The sequence below is a fragment of the Eubalaena glacialis genome, chromosome 2 (genome assembly GCF_028564815.1).
Source record: "Eubalaena glacialis isolate mEubGla1 chromosome 2, mEubGla1.1.hap2.+ XY, whole genome shotgun sequence".
In the NCBI taxonomy this organism is placed as follows: domain Eukaryota; kingdom Metazoa; phylum Chordata; class Mammalia; order Artiodactyla; family Balaenidae; genus Eubalaena; species Eubalaena glacialis.
The window spans coordinates 37,701,568-37,715,997 of record NC_083717.1 but is presented as its reverse complement, the minus strand read 5'-3'; the positions used below and the strand labels follow the sequence as shown (position 1 = coordinate 37,715,997).

The following is a 14,430-nucleotide window of genomic DNA, read 5'->3' as shown; positions in this document are numbered from 1 at the left end:
GACCCCTAGCAACAGGCTGATGCTTTCTACCTTATGGATAAATACCTATCACAACAATAGTATTTCCTTCTACTACAAAAGTCTCCCAATTTTTCTTAAAGCCAGAGTTCTCTCAGTCCGCAGACATCTGCCCCAACAGAAGCCAAGCCCTGGGCTGGCAGCTGCCTCTCCAATGCTCCTTCTGCTTTTTGTTATGATTTCCAATGAGTCAACAGGAAGGTATTCAGAATAAGGAAGAAATAGAGGCCTTGAGGCAGGCCTTTCCTCCACCCACAACACCAAAAATACAATTCTTGCCAAACAATCCAAGGCAATTTCCAATGCCACTCCTGTCTGCATGAGGTCACTACTGAAAAAACAAGCAATTGGGAAGAAGGAATGCCTTTCTAAGCTGAATCAAAAATAGGTGCCAGAAAGAAGAAAACCAACCAGGCACTCTCTAGTCCCCCAGAGTCACTGTATGTAACCATATAACCTCTACTGCATCCATACCCAACTCCAGGAGACCTCTTAGTGAGCAGGAGTTACGTCAAAAAAGTTAAATATACACATTTATCACACACCAGTTATGTTTCTAGACACCTATAAAAATCACTTAGATTTTATGTTTACTGTATTTCTTGTAAGCATTCATGCCCAAATTTTTCATCAATCAGTTAACTGTTACTTATTTATGTCTATCACTATCTTTAGCTCTGCAGTGAATAATAAAAAGTGTAAGACAGAGTCCAACAATTTGTTAGATACAAAAATACATGAGACATGGGACTTCCCTGGTGGCACAGTGGTTGGGACTCGACGCTCCCAATGCAGGGGGCCCAGGTTTGATCCCTGGCCAGGGAACTAGATCCCACATGCATGCCACAACTAAGAGTTTGCATGCCGCAACTAAAGGAGCCCGCGTGCCGCAACTAAGACCCAGCACAACCAAATAAATAATAAATAAATATTTTTTTAAAAATACATGAGACAAATCAGAGAACTGCCCTCATATAGGCAGAGTGGCAGGTAAAAGAGACTGCAATTAGAAGCAGGAAACAGCTCACACTCCCTCACCCACTTGACAGCTAGGCAATTGTTTAATGTCTGGGAACTAGCTGACTTAATTTTGGACTTAAATGCTGTCCCTTTAGTGCCTGTAGAGGTTGACAGCAGTAGTGATGGTGTCACACAGACCTGGGCTTGAATTCCACAGTTACATGACCTTGAAACACGTGATACTAACTCATTTTTTTCCTTCTTTAAAATAAAAATAATGCCTATCTCACTACAATGTTGTATGTAAAGTACATCATCGTTCTGTTTAATTACTGGTAGATACTGTTGCTGTAGTTATTATTTTTAGAAGCACAAGTAGTACTGCAGTGACAGACTGATCCAGGGAAGAGCAAAGGCTTTGGAGTCTTTACCAAGCCTGAAATCTGGATCTATCACTTAAGAGATGGGCGAGTCAATCTCTCTGAGCTTTGCTTTCTTTTCTGTTAAATGTAGATAAGAGTAAGCACCTCATGGGACTTCAAGAATAGCTAATTAGACAATGCATATGAAGTGCTTAGCACAGTGCCCAACACATGATAAGTGCTCAATAAATGGTACTGATGATGATGAAGGAGGAGAGAAGGGAAGGACATCGACCTTGGGTCAGACAGGAAATATTGTATATCATGATGTCCTTGCAAATCGCAGGGTTGGTTTTTGGTTTTGGGGGTTTTGTTTTGTTTTGCTTCCTCTTAGCTGGTGTAAAGGTATTTGAAGTATTGAGGTTTATATAATAAAATACCTTATTGAAAAATAATTCTTCCCAACATACAATTATAAGAAAAAAAATTTTTAAACATTCAAACTTAAGCAAGTAGACTTTCTCTTTAACATAAACCATTAACCAGATCTTTCATTTATATGTTTAAGATTTTTTGATTCACACTGTCAAAGCACAGGGATCAATGATATTACCAGAAGCTCTGCCAGAAGAAAAATCAAACAGCAGTCCTGATTTGATCAAGTAGGCAATGGGACCTCTGCATTCATGTGGCACTTCACTCAGCTTGCTCAAAGATACGGTCTCTAGGCAACCAAGTCCCAAATTAAACAAACAACACCAGTCATATGAATCACTTCCGGATGGTCTCACTTTGCCTACTAGTACTTTCTTACATAAATACTTCCTGTGAAAGGGTTTATTTAGCAGCCACAATTGGAAACAACCCTGAGTCCATCAAATACCCCATGGCTTAAAAATGTTCAAAACAGGTCCTGCTACCAAAAGGTATCCCCATTGCTAAACTGTGAAACTGAAGGAATTATACAGAAATCAGAGACAGATCATCATGCAAAGCCAGAAAAATCACATTCCTAGAACAATGCCAACTTAGGCCCTCAAATATATTTTTACTGTTTTTTCAATTAGGAACATCAAAATATATAAACAATTGTTGCTTTGACATTTAAGACTAGAAGAAATATATGCTAGATTAGGTCAAACTAATGGTCCACTTAGCCCACCCAGACTTTCCTAACCTTGACTGGTGGACAATCCAGTTAACACCGATTTCCTATGGTGACATCCACTCCAAGACTTAATGAAAATAAGGGGAATTGGTAAAGTAAACAACTCTCTTGGCTACAAGCTCCTTTTTTCCGCCTGAAAAGGATACTATATGTGTCACACTATTCTTCATGAGCTAATCAGAGACCGTTTGATCTATTAACTAGAATAGAGAGGGAAAAGGAGTTAATAGTCCAAAACGAAAACGGCAATAGGACAAAGCAACTACCATTAACAGAACCAAAGAGGAAAATCAAGTTAGTCAAACAGAAGATATATATGTAGGACACATATCTAGAAAGCTGACTTAAACAAAATGAAGATCAGCCATAAAACACTGTGCAGATCTAACCTACCAACAGGCACCCACCAGGACAGAACTACTGAACTAGAACCAATTATTAAAAATATAACAATTTCCTAGAGCTAAAATAAACAAAAAAGATATGTCAAAAAAATAAAATAAAAGTAAATAAAAGTCAAGCAGTATTAATAATCCCTTAAAAAAAAAAAAGTTATAAGTCAAGAAGAGTCTCCACAGTACAGGCTAAATTACTAACCCGGTATCAACTCTAATATGTAACATGGGGAAACTTTAAGAAATAAGAATTTTTACAAGTTTCAAATTGTGAAAAAGTATTTTAAAAATGTTACTTTTCACGGAGCTAAAAATCAAACTAGTTTCAGATGTTGTTTCTCATTAATAAGTACAAGAAAATGAAGTCACACATTTCTTCAAGAAAAATGAAGGGACTTCCCGGGTAGGCCAGTGCTTGGGACTCTAAGCTTTAAGAGTGCTTTAAGTGCTTTCATTGCCGTGGGCCCAGGTTCAATCCCTGGTCCAGGAACTAAGATCCCACAGGCTTTGTGGTACAGCACTCCCTACCCCCCACCCCCCCCAAAAAAGAAATACATTTCACCATAAAAGAATAAAAAGTCTAGAAACAGAACTTTACGTAATTTAATATTTGACATACTAGATGTCAGTTGCTAATAGGTAGTAAAAGATTATTTTTAAGTAATATCAGAATAATTTAGAAACACCATGAAATTTAAAGACTTAGATGCTTAAAAAATTAAATAACTATATCATAGGAAAGTTAACAGAATATAAAACTTCAAACTTCAGCAAGGCCTTACAGAAATTAAACTATCTAAGATAGATAGAAGAAATTACAAAGAGAAAGAGTAACACTTAAACTGCATAAAATTTTAAACTTCCATACAGTGAAAGAATAAAATGGAAAATCAAGAGAAAATGTTTGTAGCAATACCACAGGTTGACACCCATATTATAAGAGAGCTCGCGAAAGTCAACATCATGACCCTAGACGACAGACAAACGTCATCAACAACTTGCATAAAATAAAGATGGTACACAAATATATGGGGAAATGTTTACTCTTTCCAGAAATCAAAGCAATACAACTTTTGGAATAAGCCTAAATAAATTATGGACATTATGTATCCACTGAAAATAGTAATTAAGATGACAATACAGCAATTTAAAAATCTAAATTCATGATTATCACTAACTAAAAATTATATACTCAGACAGTTTTTCCTTTTTCTTAATCTAGTCCTTTTTTATTATAAAATTCATGATCATTGTAAAAAGCATTTTAAATATATGGAAAAGCATTAAGTAAAAAGGAAAAGTCTTCTCATACCCTCCAATCCCTAGAGGTATCCTCTGTTTCTGGTGTTTCCTTTCAGACAACAGCTTAAGTATGAAGTGAAAAAACTAAGAGCTACCAACATTTAGAACCTTGAAAGTGCCCAGAAAATTCCCCACAAAAGTTTATGAATGCCTCTTCATCTTCATATTAAATCTGCTTTTGCCCCAAGGACCAGGATAAAGAATACATTTATCGAGTGCCTACTGTATTTCAGACACTGTGCCAGGCACTTAACCCCCACAGCAACTCCCTAAGATGCACAGTATCTCCATTCTGCAAAGTACAAACTTAGGCTCTACTCCCTAGCTTAAGTAACTTGCAAAACCAGAATCAGAACTTACACCTGCCAAAACTGAAAGTCCTCGTTTTTTTCACTTTGCGTATCTCAAAAGTCAAGATTTTCAAAGATGTTTTATTCAGGCTTTTAAAATTTGTTTGACTTCATTATAAGTGTTATGAGATTACAGTAATATGACTTTTCTTAGTTATCACAGCAGCTACTAACTAGTTGACTGCCTAATATATACCAGAAACTGCCCACATTTCTCAACTGTAAATTTTGTTAAGTGTCTCAGCTACACTGTAGAGTCGCTTTTCCTGGCTGCTAGGAACATATCCTCCCATTTGTAACATTGTAATAATATGAAAAAGCACTCTTGGTTTGAATCACTTTTATCACTTTTAAAGACAACCCACTTCTTACCATAGACTCTGTCCAAGGCAGTTGCACTAAGTTTCACAAAAAAGAGGTTTTCTATTATTCAACATAGTTTTGGAAGTCTTAGCCACGGCAATCAAAGAAGAAAAAGAAATAAAAGGAACACAAATTGGAAAAGAAGAAGTAAAACTGTCACTGTTTGCAGACGACATGATACTATAATAGAGAATCCTAAAGATGCCACCAGGAAACTACTAGAGCTAATCAATGAATTTGGTAAAGTTGCAGGATACAAAATTAATGCACAGAAATCTCTTGCATTCCTATACACTAATGATGAAAAATCTGAATGAGAAATTAAGGAAACACTCCCATTTACCATTGCAACAAAAAGAATAAAATACCTAGGAAGAAACCTACCTAGGGAGACAAAAGACCTGTATGCCGAAAACTATAAGACACTGATGAAAGAAATTAAAGATGATACCAACAGATGGAGAGATATGCCATGTTCCTGGATTGGAAGAATCAATATTGTGACAATGACTATATTACCCAAAGCAATCTACAGATTCAATGCAATCCCTATCAAATTACCAATGGCATTTTTTACAGAACTAGAACAAAAAATGTTCAAATTTGTATGGAGACACAAAAGACCCCGAATAGCCAAAGCAGTCTTGAGGGAAAAAAACGGAGCTGGAGGAATCAGACTCGCTGACTTCAGACTATACTACAAAGCTACAGTAATCAAGACAATATGGTACTGGCACAAAAACAGAAACACAGATCAATGGAACAAGATAGAAAGCCCAGAGATAAACCCACGCACCTATGGTCAACTAATCTATGACAAAGGAGGCAAGGATATACAATGGAGAAAAGACAGTCTCTTCAATAAGTGGTGCTGGGAAAACTGGACAGCTACATGTAAAAGAATGAAATTAGAACACTCCCTAACACCATACACAAAAATAAACTCAAAATGGATTCAAGACCTAAATGTAGGACCAGACACTATAAAACTCTTAGAGGAAAACATAGGAAGAACACTCTTTGACATAAATCACAGCAAGATCTTTTTTGATCCACCTCCTAGAGTGATGGAAATAAAAACAAAAATAAACAAATGGGACCTAATGAAACTTAAAAGCTTTTGCACAGCAAAGGAAACCATAAACAAGATGAAAAGACAACCCTCAGAATGGGAGAAAATATTTGCAAACGAATCAATGGACAAAGGATTAATCTCCAAAATATATAAACAGCTCATGCAGCTCAATATTAAAAAAACAAACAACCCAATCCAAAAATGGGCAGAAGACCTAAATAGACATTTCTCCAAAGAAGACATACAGATGGCCAAGAAGCACATGAAAAGCTGCTCAACATCACTAATTATTAGAGAAATGCAAATCAAAACTACAGTGAGGTATCACCTCACACCAGTTAGAATGGGCATCATCAGAAAATCTACAAACAACAAATGCTGGAGAGGGTGTGGAGAAAAGGGAACCCTCTTGCACTGTTGGTGGGAATGTAAATTGATACAGCCACTATGGAGAACAGTATGGAGGTTCCTTAAAAAACTAAAAATAGAACTACCATACGACCCAGCAATCCCACTACTGGGCATATACCCAGAGAAAACCGTAATTCAAAAAGACACATGCACCCTAATGTTCATTGCAGCACTATTTACAATAGCCAGGAAGCAACCTAAATGCCCATCGACAGACGAATGGATAAAGATAAATGGAGAAAGAAGATGTGGTACAGATATACAATGGAATATTACTCAGCCATAAGAAGGAACGAAATTGGGTCATTTGTAGAGACATGGATGGATCTAGAGACTGTCATACATAAGTCAGAAAGAGAAAAACAAATATCATATATTAACGCATATATGTGGAACCTAGAAAAATGGTACAGATGAACCAGTTTGCAGGGCAGAAATTGAGACACAGATGTAGAGAACAAACGTATGGAAACCAAGGGGGCAAAGCAGCAGGGGGTGGTGGTGGTGGTGTGATGAATTGGGAGATTGGGATTGACATGTATGCACTGATGTGTATAAAATGGATGACTAATAAGAACCTGCTGTATAAAAAAATAAATAAAATTCAAAAATTCAAAAAAAAAAAAGAGATTTTCATCTATGTCACCATTTTAAGAGTTAAGAATAAATCCCACCCCATACTTCTCCTTGATAATCATAAATACATGAATGCATCCAGCTTGTAGTCCCAAAGTACCATTAAAAAGCTACGTTTTTTGTGGCCCCTTAATCATACTGGGTCTCGTGAAGCGATTAGTTTTCTCATCTGCAAAAGGAAAGCTTGGGTCAATCTAAAAATGATTCTCCTCAATCTCTTAGTGATATTCCTTCATTTGAGAATTCTAGAAGCTGGTGCGCAAGCTTCTAGTTAAACATCTTTAATTTCTCTTTTCATGATCACAGTGTGCCAGCCTAGATATATCCAGATGTTACTGGAATTCTGATTTCACTTAGAGGAGAGGAGATCTGATGAGCCCATCCTGGAAAATGTTCGAGGCCAACAACAAAGACATACGCACAAAAGAGAATTTGTTCTCAAGAGCTGATTTCTTTCCAAGATACTTTTTCAATTCCCCTAAATTACAGAAGGTGAAGTGCCTCTACTTAGTGTTAAGCTCTTGTTAACATCACATGGTTTTTGACAGTCTCCAGCCAGCCACAGCCTTCACTTTCCACCCCTTGTGGGGGGAGGGGAGTGTCCTGCCCCGTGAGCTGGGGTATGGACACTGAGCAGGAGGAAGGTGGCCCATGACAGGCTCAAAAGGGCATACCAGCAAGCCTCTGAAAGAAGGAATCCTAAATTGTTAAACTCGGAGAGTGCTGGAATTAACCTTCCTCCTGTGACCTTTAACCTAACTCAATTTTCTCCCATTTCTAGTAGTACTCATACATTCTCCTCCTCTGCAGACTGCCCTCTTCTGCCCTGCCTGTTATGTTCTCTTCTTGGTTCTTTTCACCTGAACCTTCTAATCTTTCTTTTTTTTTCTTTCTTTCTTTCTTTACTTATTTATTTTTGGTTGTGTTGGTTCTTTGTTGCTGCTTCTGGGCTTTCTGTTATGTTCTCTTCTTGGTTCTTTTCACCTGAACCTTCTAATCTTTCTTTTTTTCTTTTCTTTCTTTCTTTCTTTATTTACTTATTTATTTTTGGTTGTGTTGGTTCTTTGTTGCTGCTTCCGGGCTTTCTCTAGTTGCAGCGAGCAGGGGCTACTCTTCGTTGCGGTGCGCGGGCTTCTCATTGCAGTGGCTTCTCTTGTTGGGGAGCATAGGCTCTAGGTGCGTGGGCTTCAGCAGTTGTGGCTTGCGGGCTCTAGAGCGCAGGCTCAGTAGCTGTGGCCCATGGGCTCAGTTGCTCCACGGCATGTGGGATCTTCCCGGACCAGGGCTCGAACCCGTGTCCCCTGCATTGGCAGGAGGATTCTTAACCACTGTGCCACCAGGGAAGTCCCTGATCTTTCTATTACTTCTTCCTGTCCAAGACCTGAGCACCTACCATATCTCACATATTTAAACCTCACCTCTTTCAACTGAGTGAAAATGCTATTTACCTCTACTATACAACTGCTCCTGAGCCAAAACAAATGTAAAGCCCAATCAGAACAGGCAAAAGGATAAAACTAAACCCACATTTAAGCATAAATACATAATTTAAGATGTCTTGCTTTATAAAGTCCTTGGTCTGCTCTGCAGCCCTTAGCATAAAACCCTGAATCCTTAGATGATATTTCATTAGACCAATAACTTAATTTCCATATTTAAACTACTCTCCAAACAATAAAGAAAAGCAGAATCTCTATATTTTCTATTTCGCAAGCATTCCCAAAGTGCATACTTTTATAGAATCACCCCTAAATTTTCCCGCTTAACCTCTTAGGGAAACACAAATTCACAACACATTCTCATTTCTCTACATACACTCTTACTTATACTCCCTGTCTGCACACATTTATATGCTCTCCCTCTCTACACACTCTCCTCTCGTCCCACAAAAGAGCTGTTACAGGTACAGGAGAAAATGGAGTGCCCTAGGATACACAATGGGGCCACTGTGCTATAAGGTGGAGCTTTCAGTGGGAGGAGTAGCAGTATTATAAATAGAACTAAAGAGGGGAACCTTTTCTCCCTTGGATCTCTGCGATCTTTCTTCCTGGCCTTGGAGTGGGTGTAAATTCCAGACCTTGGGACTCCTCCAACTTCGGAGGGGTGGAGGTTATGAAGGAAACAGGATGGGGCCAATCCAAAAAGGCAAAACGGACTTGTGCTAGAGGGTAAAGAGGGGCCCCAGAAGCACACAAGGTACAACCCAGCTCACCAGGGTAGAAGACACAACTGGGAGCTGAAGTCGCAGCTAATAAGGAAGAGCATGTGATTTGTCTGTGGTGCACCCTGAACACTTTTTAGGGGTGGCAGCAGCCACATCAGGTGGCCAGGAGGGACCCCGGTCTTCTTTTTTCAGTATGACATTCCCGGGCTTCTTTTCCTAGCCCTCTCCAGTTGTAAAGTCTAAATAGGTGCTTCCAAAGTTGATTTTCTAATCAAAGCTTTAAACAAAGACAAAAAAATCACTGCACCCAGATTTTATATGATTGCCTCCATAAAATAAACCAGGCACATTTCCTCGATGCGAGGCCAAAGTGCAGAGTGTACAAGGACAATATGCCGCTATTATGCTCGCCCTTATAACCAAAAGCATGGAAAATAAAGACTATAACAAATGTCTCACTCACTTCCTAAGTATGCAGAAGCACCCAACTAAAAAACGTCCCAGGGGATCATGCTCCCTGGATGGATTTTAATGGAAATGGGATACTCTTCTATTCTGGGAAAAAAACACCTGACAGAAAAGAATATGCTCTGGAGTAGACGGAAATGAAGTGCCCTTGTAGTGCAGCGCTTGAAGAAGGAAATGTGATAAAGGACATCATCCTATTCAGGCTATCATAACCTAGCATAAGGTAGAGTTCTAAAATGTTTTCAATCTCGTTTCTCTACTCGGGGGGACCATCAGAACCACTAGAAGCATTTAAAATATACAGGTATCTGGACCTTCCAGTCTAGATCTACTGAACCCAGAATCTCTGTGGTAAGGCCCAGGTAGCCTTTTTTTTTTTTTTTTTAAAGTTACCCAGATGATTCTAATGTACACACCTGGTTAAAAACCATTCTATAAAATGATGAAAACTATTCTTCAATCAAGAAAACTACAAGTAGACTGTGGACACTCAGGCCTCAGTTTCCTCGCTGAAATGAGATGGTTGAACTAGATTAGCAGTGGAACTGGGGAATTCCCTGGTGGTCCACTGGTTAGGACTCTGTGCTTTCACACTACCGAGGGCATAGGCTTGATCTCTGGTCAGGGAACTAAGATCCCACAAGCCGCGTGGAGTGGCCAAATTAAAAATAATCATAATAATCATAATAATAGTGAAACTGGATTAGTGGTAGCAAGGGGATGTTAGCCAAGATACCCTTTTTAAAAAAAGGAATTTTACTGCAGAAACCCAATATTAAAAGCAGAAAAGCTTTTGACGGGGGGAGGAAGGTAGGTTGAAGCCCTTTTCTCTCACCCCTAGGTCACCCCAACAAAGACACCAAGACTTCACAGAGCCCAAGATGGTCTCTCATACCAGCTACAGCTTTCAAATTGTTTACCTTCCAAAACTAGATCTAGTCCATAATTTAAGTAGCACAGGACTTAATATTTTTGTTCACAGGATCCTTACAAACTTTGTATGAGAAACATTCCCCTTTCTACTAACACATTCACTTCCTTCGGTATAACCTTCCATTTAGAAAAACAAGTGTTATTACCATTCTCTCCACCTAAATCATCACTAATCCCCTCACAACCCTCCCCCAATCTAATGGAAGGGCTTTTAGCTCAGAAAAGAAGCCCAGATTCAAGAAGATGCACCAAATCCATGTTAGTGGTAGCCCCAGGAATGGAAAGGAGAATGGGACCAGGGAGGTGCACAAAGGGGACTCCAACTGTGTCTTTCGAGAGAAAAGGGAAAAAATCTGGAGGGCTAACATGTGCTAGTTTGGAATACATGGATGTTTATTGTATTGCTCTCTGGACTTTCCTGTAGCGTTTAAGATTTTCAAAACTAAAAAGACAAAACAAGACAAAAAACAGTCTTGTTTATTAGCACCATTTGAAACATCCTTGATTTTCATTAGACTTTAACCACAAAACCTCTCATTATCCCTTGCTGGCCTTTTCCACCAAAGCTCACTTATAGGATACATGATCTGTAATTACATCTATCTACCCTGGGACTTTGCAAAAAAACACAAGCACCAGAACAAAAGAAATGAACTACTGATAGCAAATCGACACTCTAAGACCACAAGGTCTTAGAGCATCTGAAAAAAGAAAACAGCAGTTGTACATTCACTTCACAAAGAATGCAGAGGATGCTGCCTTTGGTAAACAGACTTTGAATATTGCCGAATGGATGGATCCATACCCAGAGTACTACCAAGAGGAGAATGGACCCAATTCATATATAAATCAAAACCAGTGAAGAACCGGTGAAATATTAAGGCCAAAAACGTCAAACCTTAAAATTGTTTTTCTTCCCTATAGCTGGTTGTGCCCAAAACATGCACCATAAGCATAAAACTGAACAACACAAATCTGGAAATTTTTCAGTATACGTAGGTGTCCATCAGACTGTTTCATGATAAACTGCCATCAAGGTTACTTGCTCCCATGAAAAAAATATCCTACCTATACTTACTTATTCCTTCAAACTACCTGCCTCTCACAGTCACACCTACAACATACTCAGAGATCTTTATCTTTGTTCACACCAGATCAGCTCCCTTCTCCCAATCTTCTCTCCAGCCAACCTTTACCTCTTTGCTTCTTCCAAATGACAAAGGTACTCATAAGCCACATTCTGACGTCTCCTTTCATCCATCTCCTCTGCAGTAAGTCTCTCATTATCCAGGACCGCTAAAACATGAAAGAAAGAATGTAAGCGCAAGAATCTGTACCCTTCCTGAGCGATAAAAGAATGCCATAGCATCAAATTCCTGCTAGTCACCTAGAGAGTCAGGGTAACGTGTGGACAGCCAGAGGTACTATCAATACAATGACTTTCCTAAGACAGGAACCATGGGGTTTCAACTATATTTATCCTAATCTTTGTTTAAAAGTACAATATTATGAACATGTACTAAATTTCAGTGTGACTTGAAAAATACTGACTTGAGATTCTGGTCCAAATTTGTGCTGGTCTATCTGCCAGACTCTCTCTAAATGCAGAGCTGTTCATGGTCTTTTTTTCCCCACTCTTTTGTGAATCACTAAAGCCAGCAGTCATTGAGAACTAAATGGCAGTAACTGTACTATGCATTTTACATGCATTCTTTCATGGAAGTCCCACAACAATCCTGTGATTATCACTCCCGTTTTACAAATGAGGAAACTGAGGCTGGTTGACCTTTGTCCCATGGCTAATAAATAAATGGTGGGGCCTGGATTCAACCCCAGGCAGTCTGTCTCAAGAGCCTATAAGATTAACTTCAAAGCAATCTGCTTCCTTTAATGGGCACCCAGGATATGGAATAAATTCCTAACTCCTGGGGTTGGCATTCAATGCCTTTCCCAATTTAGCCCCAACTACTTTTGGTAACTCTTCTCCCTCTCCCTCCTCTCCCTCCCACCACTGTGCACTCCACACCACTCAGTTCCCAACACACACAGCGCTCTTCTACTCTTCAATACCTTAGTTCCTGCTCTTCCTCTCCACGTCCGGTCTCCTGCCCCACCCTGCCCTGTCAAACTACACAGCATCCTGCAAGGCTCTGATCAAATGTCCTATCTGTGTTCCTACTGCCTTCCCCAAGCCCCTCCTCCTCACCCACATTACTGTTTAAGCTTAGTTAGTTCACATGGCATCTTTATTTCTATCCCTCCTTATTATCATTTGATAATACACCTGCCCGCCTCTCTGATTAAAACGTTCTTTGAAAGCGGGACCTGCTCTTACTAATCTTTAATGTCACAAACGTGACACAATACCTCCCATGTAACTGCTCAGTGAAATTATCCTAAAACATAACATTATTCGCAAGAATATAAAATAAAATGGAAAACCTCAAGACTCTAAAGGACTCTCCTTTGGCCAGTGGTAACTATCCCGCCTGCAGTTCAGTGATGTCCCAGGACAGGGACAGAAAATGAGGTTCGGAAAATGAGGAAGTCAGAGGTTTGGGTTTTTTGTTGTTTTTTTTTTTCACTTTTGAGATCCTGACGAGGGAACTAAGCCCGAGAAAGCTGAAGTGACTTGTCCAGGGCCGCACCTCTCAGCTAGCCTGGGGTCGGGGAGGTCTGGACCCTGGATCTACCTCGCAGGCAGCACTCGGGCAGCACCTTCCCAGGAAGCCCGAGCAGAGCCCCCGTCTCGGGTCTCCGGTCCCCGGGACACGCCCTGCACCGTCCTCCTACCACCTCACCCTAGGCCATCTCCCCAATCTCGGTCGAGCTGGGAGTCGGGAGGCGCTGGGTGGGGCCCTCCAACCACCGCTCCCGGGACAAGGCGGGGAGGCCGCCTGGGTCCTCCCCGCCGCCTCGGAGACCGAGACGGCGCGGGCTGCGGGCCTCGCCGCCCGCCACCTCGCCGCACCGGCTCTTCCGGGTCCGCGCGGCCCACAGCCGCCCTGCCCCACCCGCCCAGCGAGCCCCCGGGAAAACGGCGCCTCAGAGGCAGCGAGCCCGCCCCGAGACCCCAGCGCCGCGGAGCCCACACTCACAGCCATAGTGTGGCCGAGCCACACCCAGTCCGTCAACCTCGTCCGCTGCGGACATGGCGGCCGAGCCCCGGTCTCAGCTCAGGAAGCCGCAAAACCTTGGAGGAGCGGGCGGCGGCGGCTACAGCTCCTGCAGACTGCGCGAGCTGCCACGGTCCCTGTGGCCCCGCCCCGCGCCGCAGGCCCCACCCGCAGACCCCACCCCAGCGGCCCCGCCCTGCCGCGCCGACCGCAGCGGAAGGAAGGAGGCGGGGCCTGAGCCTCCCGACCCCGCCCCTAGCCCCGCCCTGCGCCCGCAACGCCCTCAGGAGGCGGAAGAAGGAAGGCGGAGCCTGCCCGCCAGTCTTGCTCGCTGCCAGCGCCGCCCGACGGAGAAGACCCGCCCCGGCCCTGGATCCTTGCCCTCGCCGGCCGCCGTCCCATCTGCACCTCTTCCCAAAGGCCGCCAGTGTCCGTAGCTTGAAATAAAAAACGTGGGCACTTTCCCTTACCCTGCCTGCCTAGCCAAACTCTTCTGCACCAAAGGGCTCAAGGAAGGCCTCTTTTGAAGTGGCCCAGTGTGTTCTTGCGGACACATACAGGACCCAAACTCCCGTAAGGGGCCGCACAGCCTGGCAGTCTGGACTCAGCCTTCTCCCAGATTCGCCAGCAGTCGCCAGAGTTGAACTGCTTAACCCCTCTAGCATTTGAGAAGTGGATATGCTAAAGCAGGAGAATTGTGTTTATCCAA

The 14,430-nt window shown here is 41.7% G+C and overlaps 1 protein-coding gene across 1 annotated transcript in view; it reads right to left on the bottom strand.

The window, feature by feature from the left end:
- Window positions 1-13,877, bottom strand: part of IQGAP1 (IQ motif containing GTPase activating protein 1) — a 99,757-nt gene extending 85,880 nt beyond the window's left edge. Inside the window, exons 1-2 of the mRNA XM_061179899.1 lie at window positions 13,704-13,877; window positions 11,802-11,901 (exon numbers count right to left, since the gene is read on the bottom strand). Coding sequence (XP_061035882.1) covers window positions 11,802-11,901; window positions 13,704-13,758 — 155 coding nt within the window. The 5' untranslated portion in view covers window positions 13,759-13,877. The remainder of the gene's footprint in view (window positions 1-11,801; window positions 11,902-13,703) is intronic.
- Window positions 13,878-14,430: the final 553 nt, after the last annotated feature.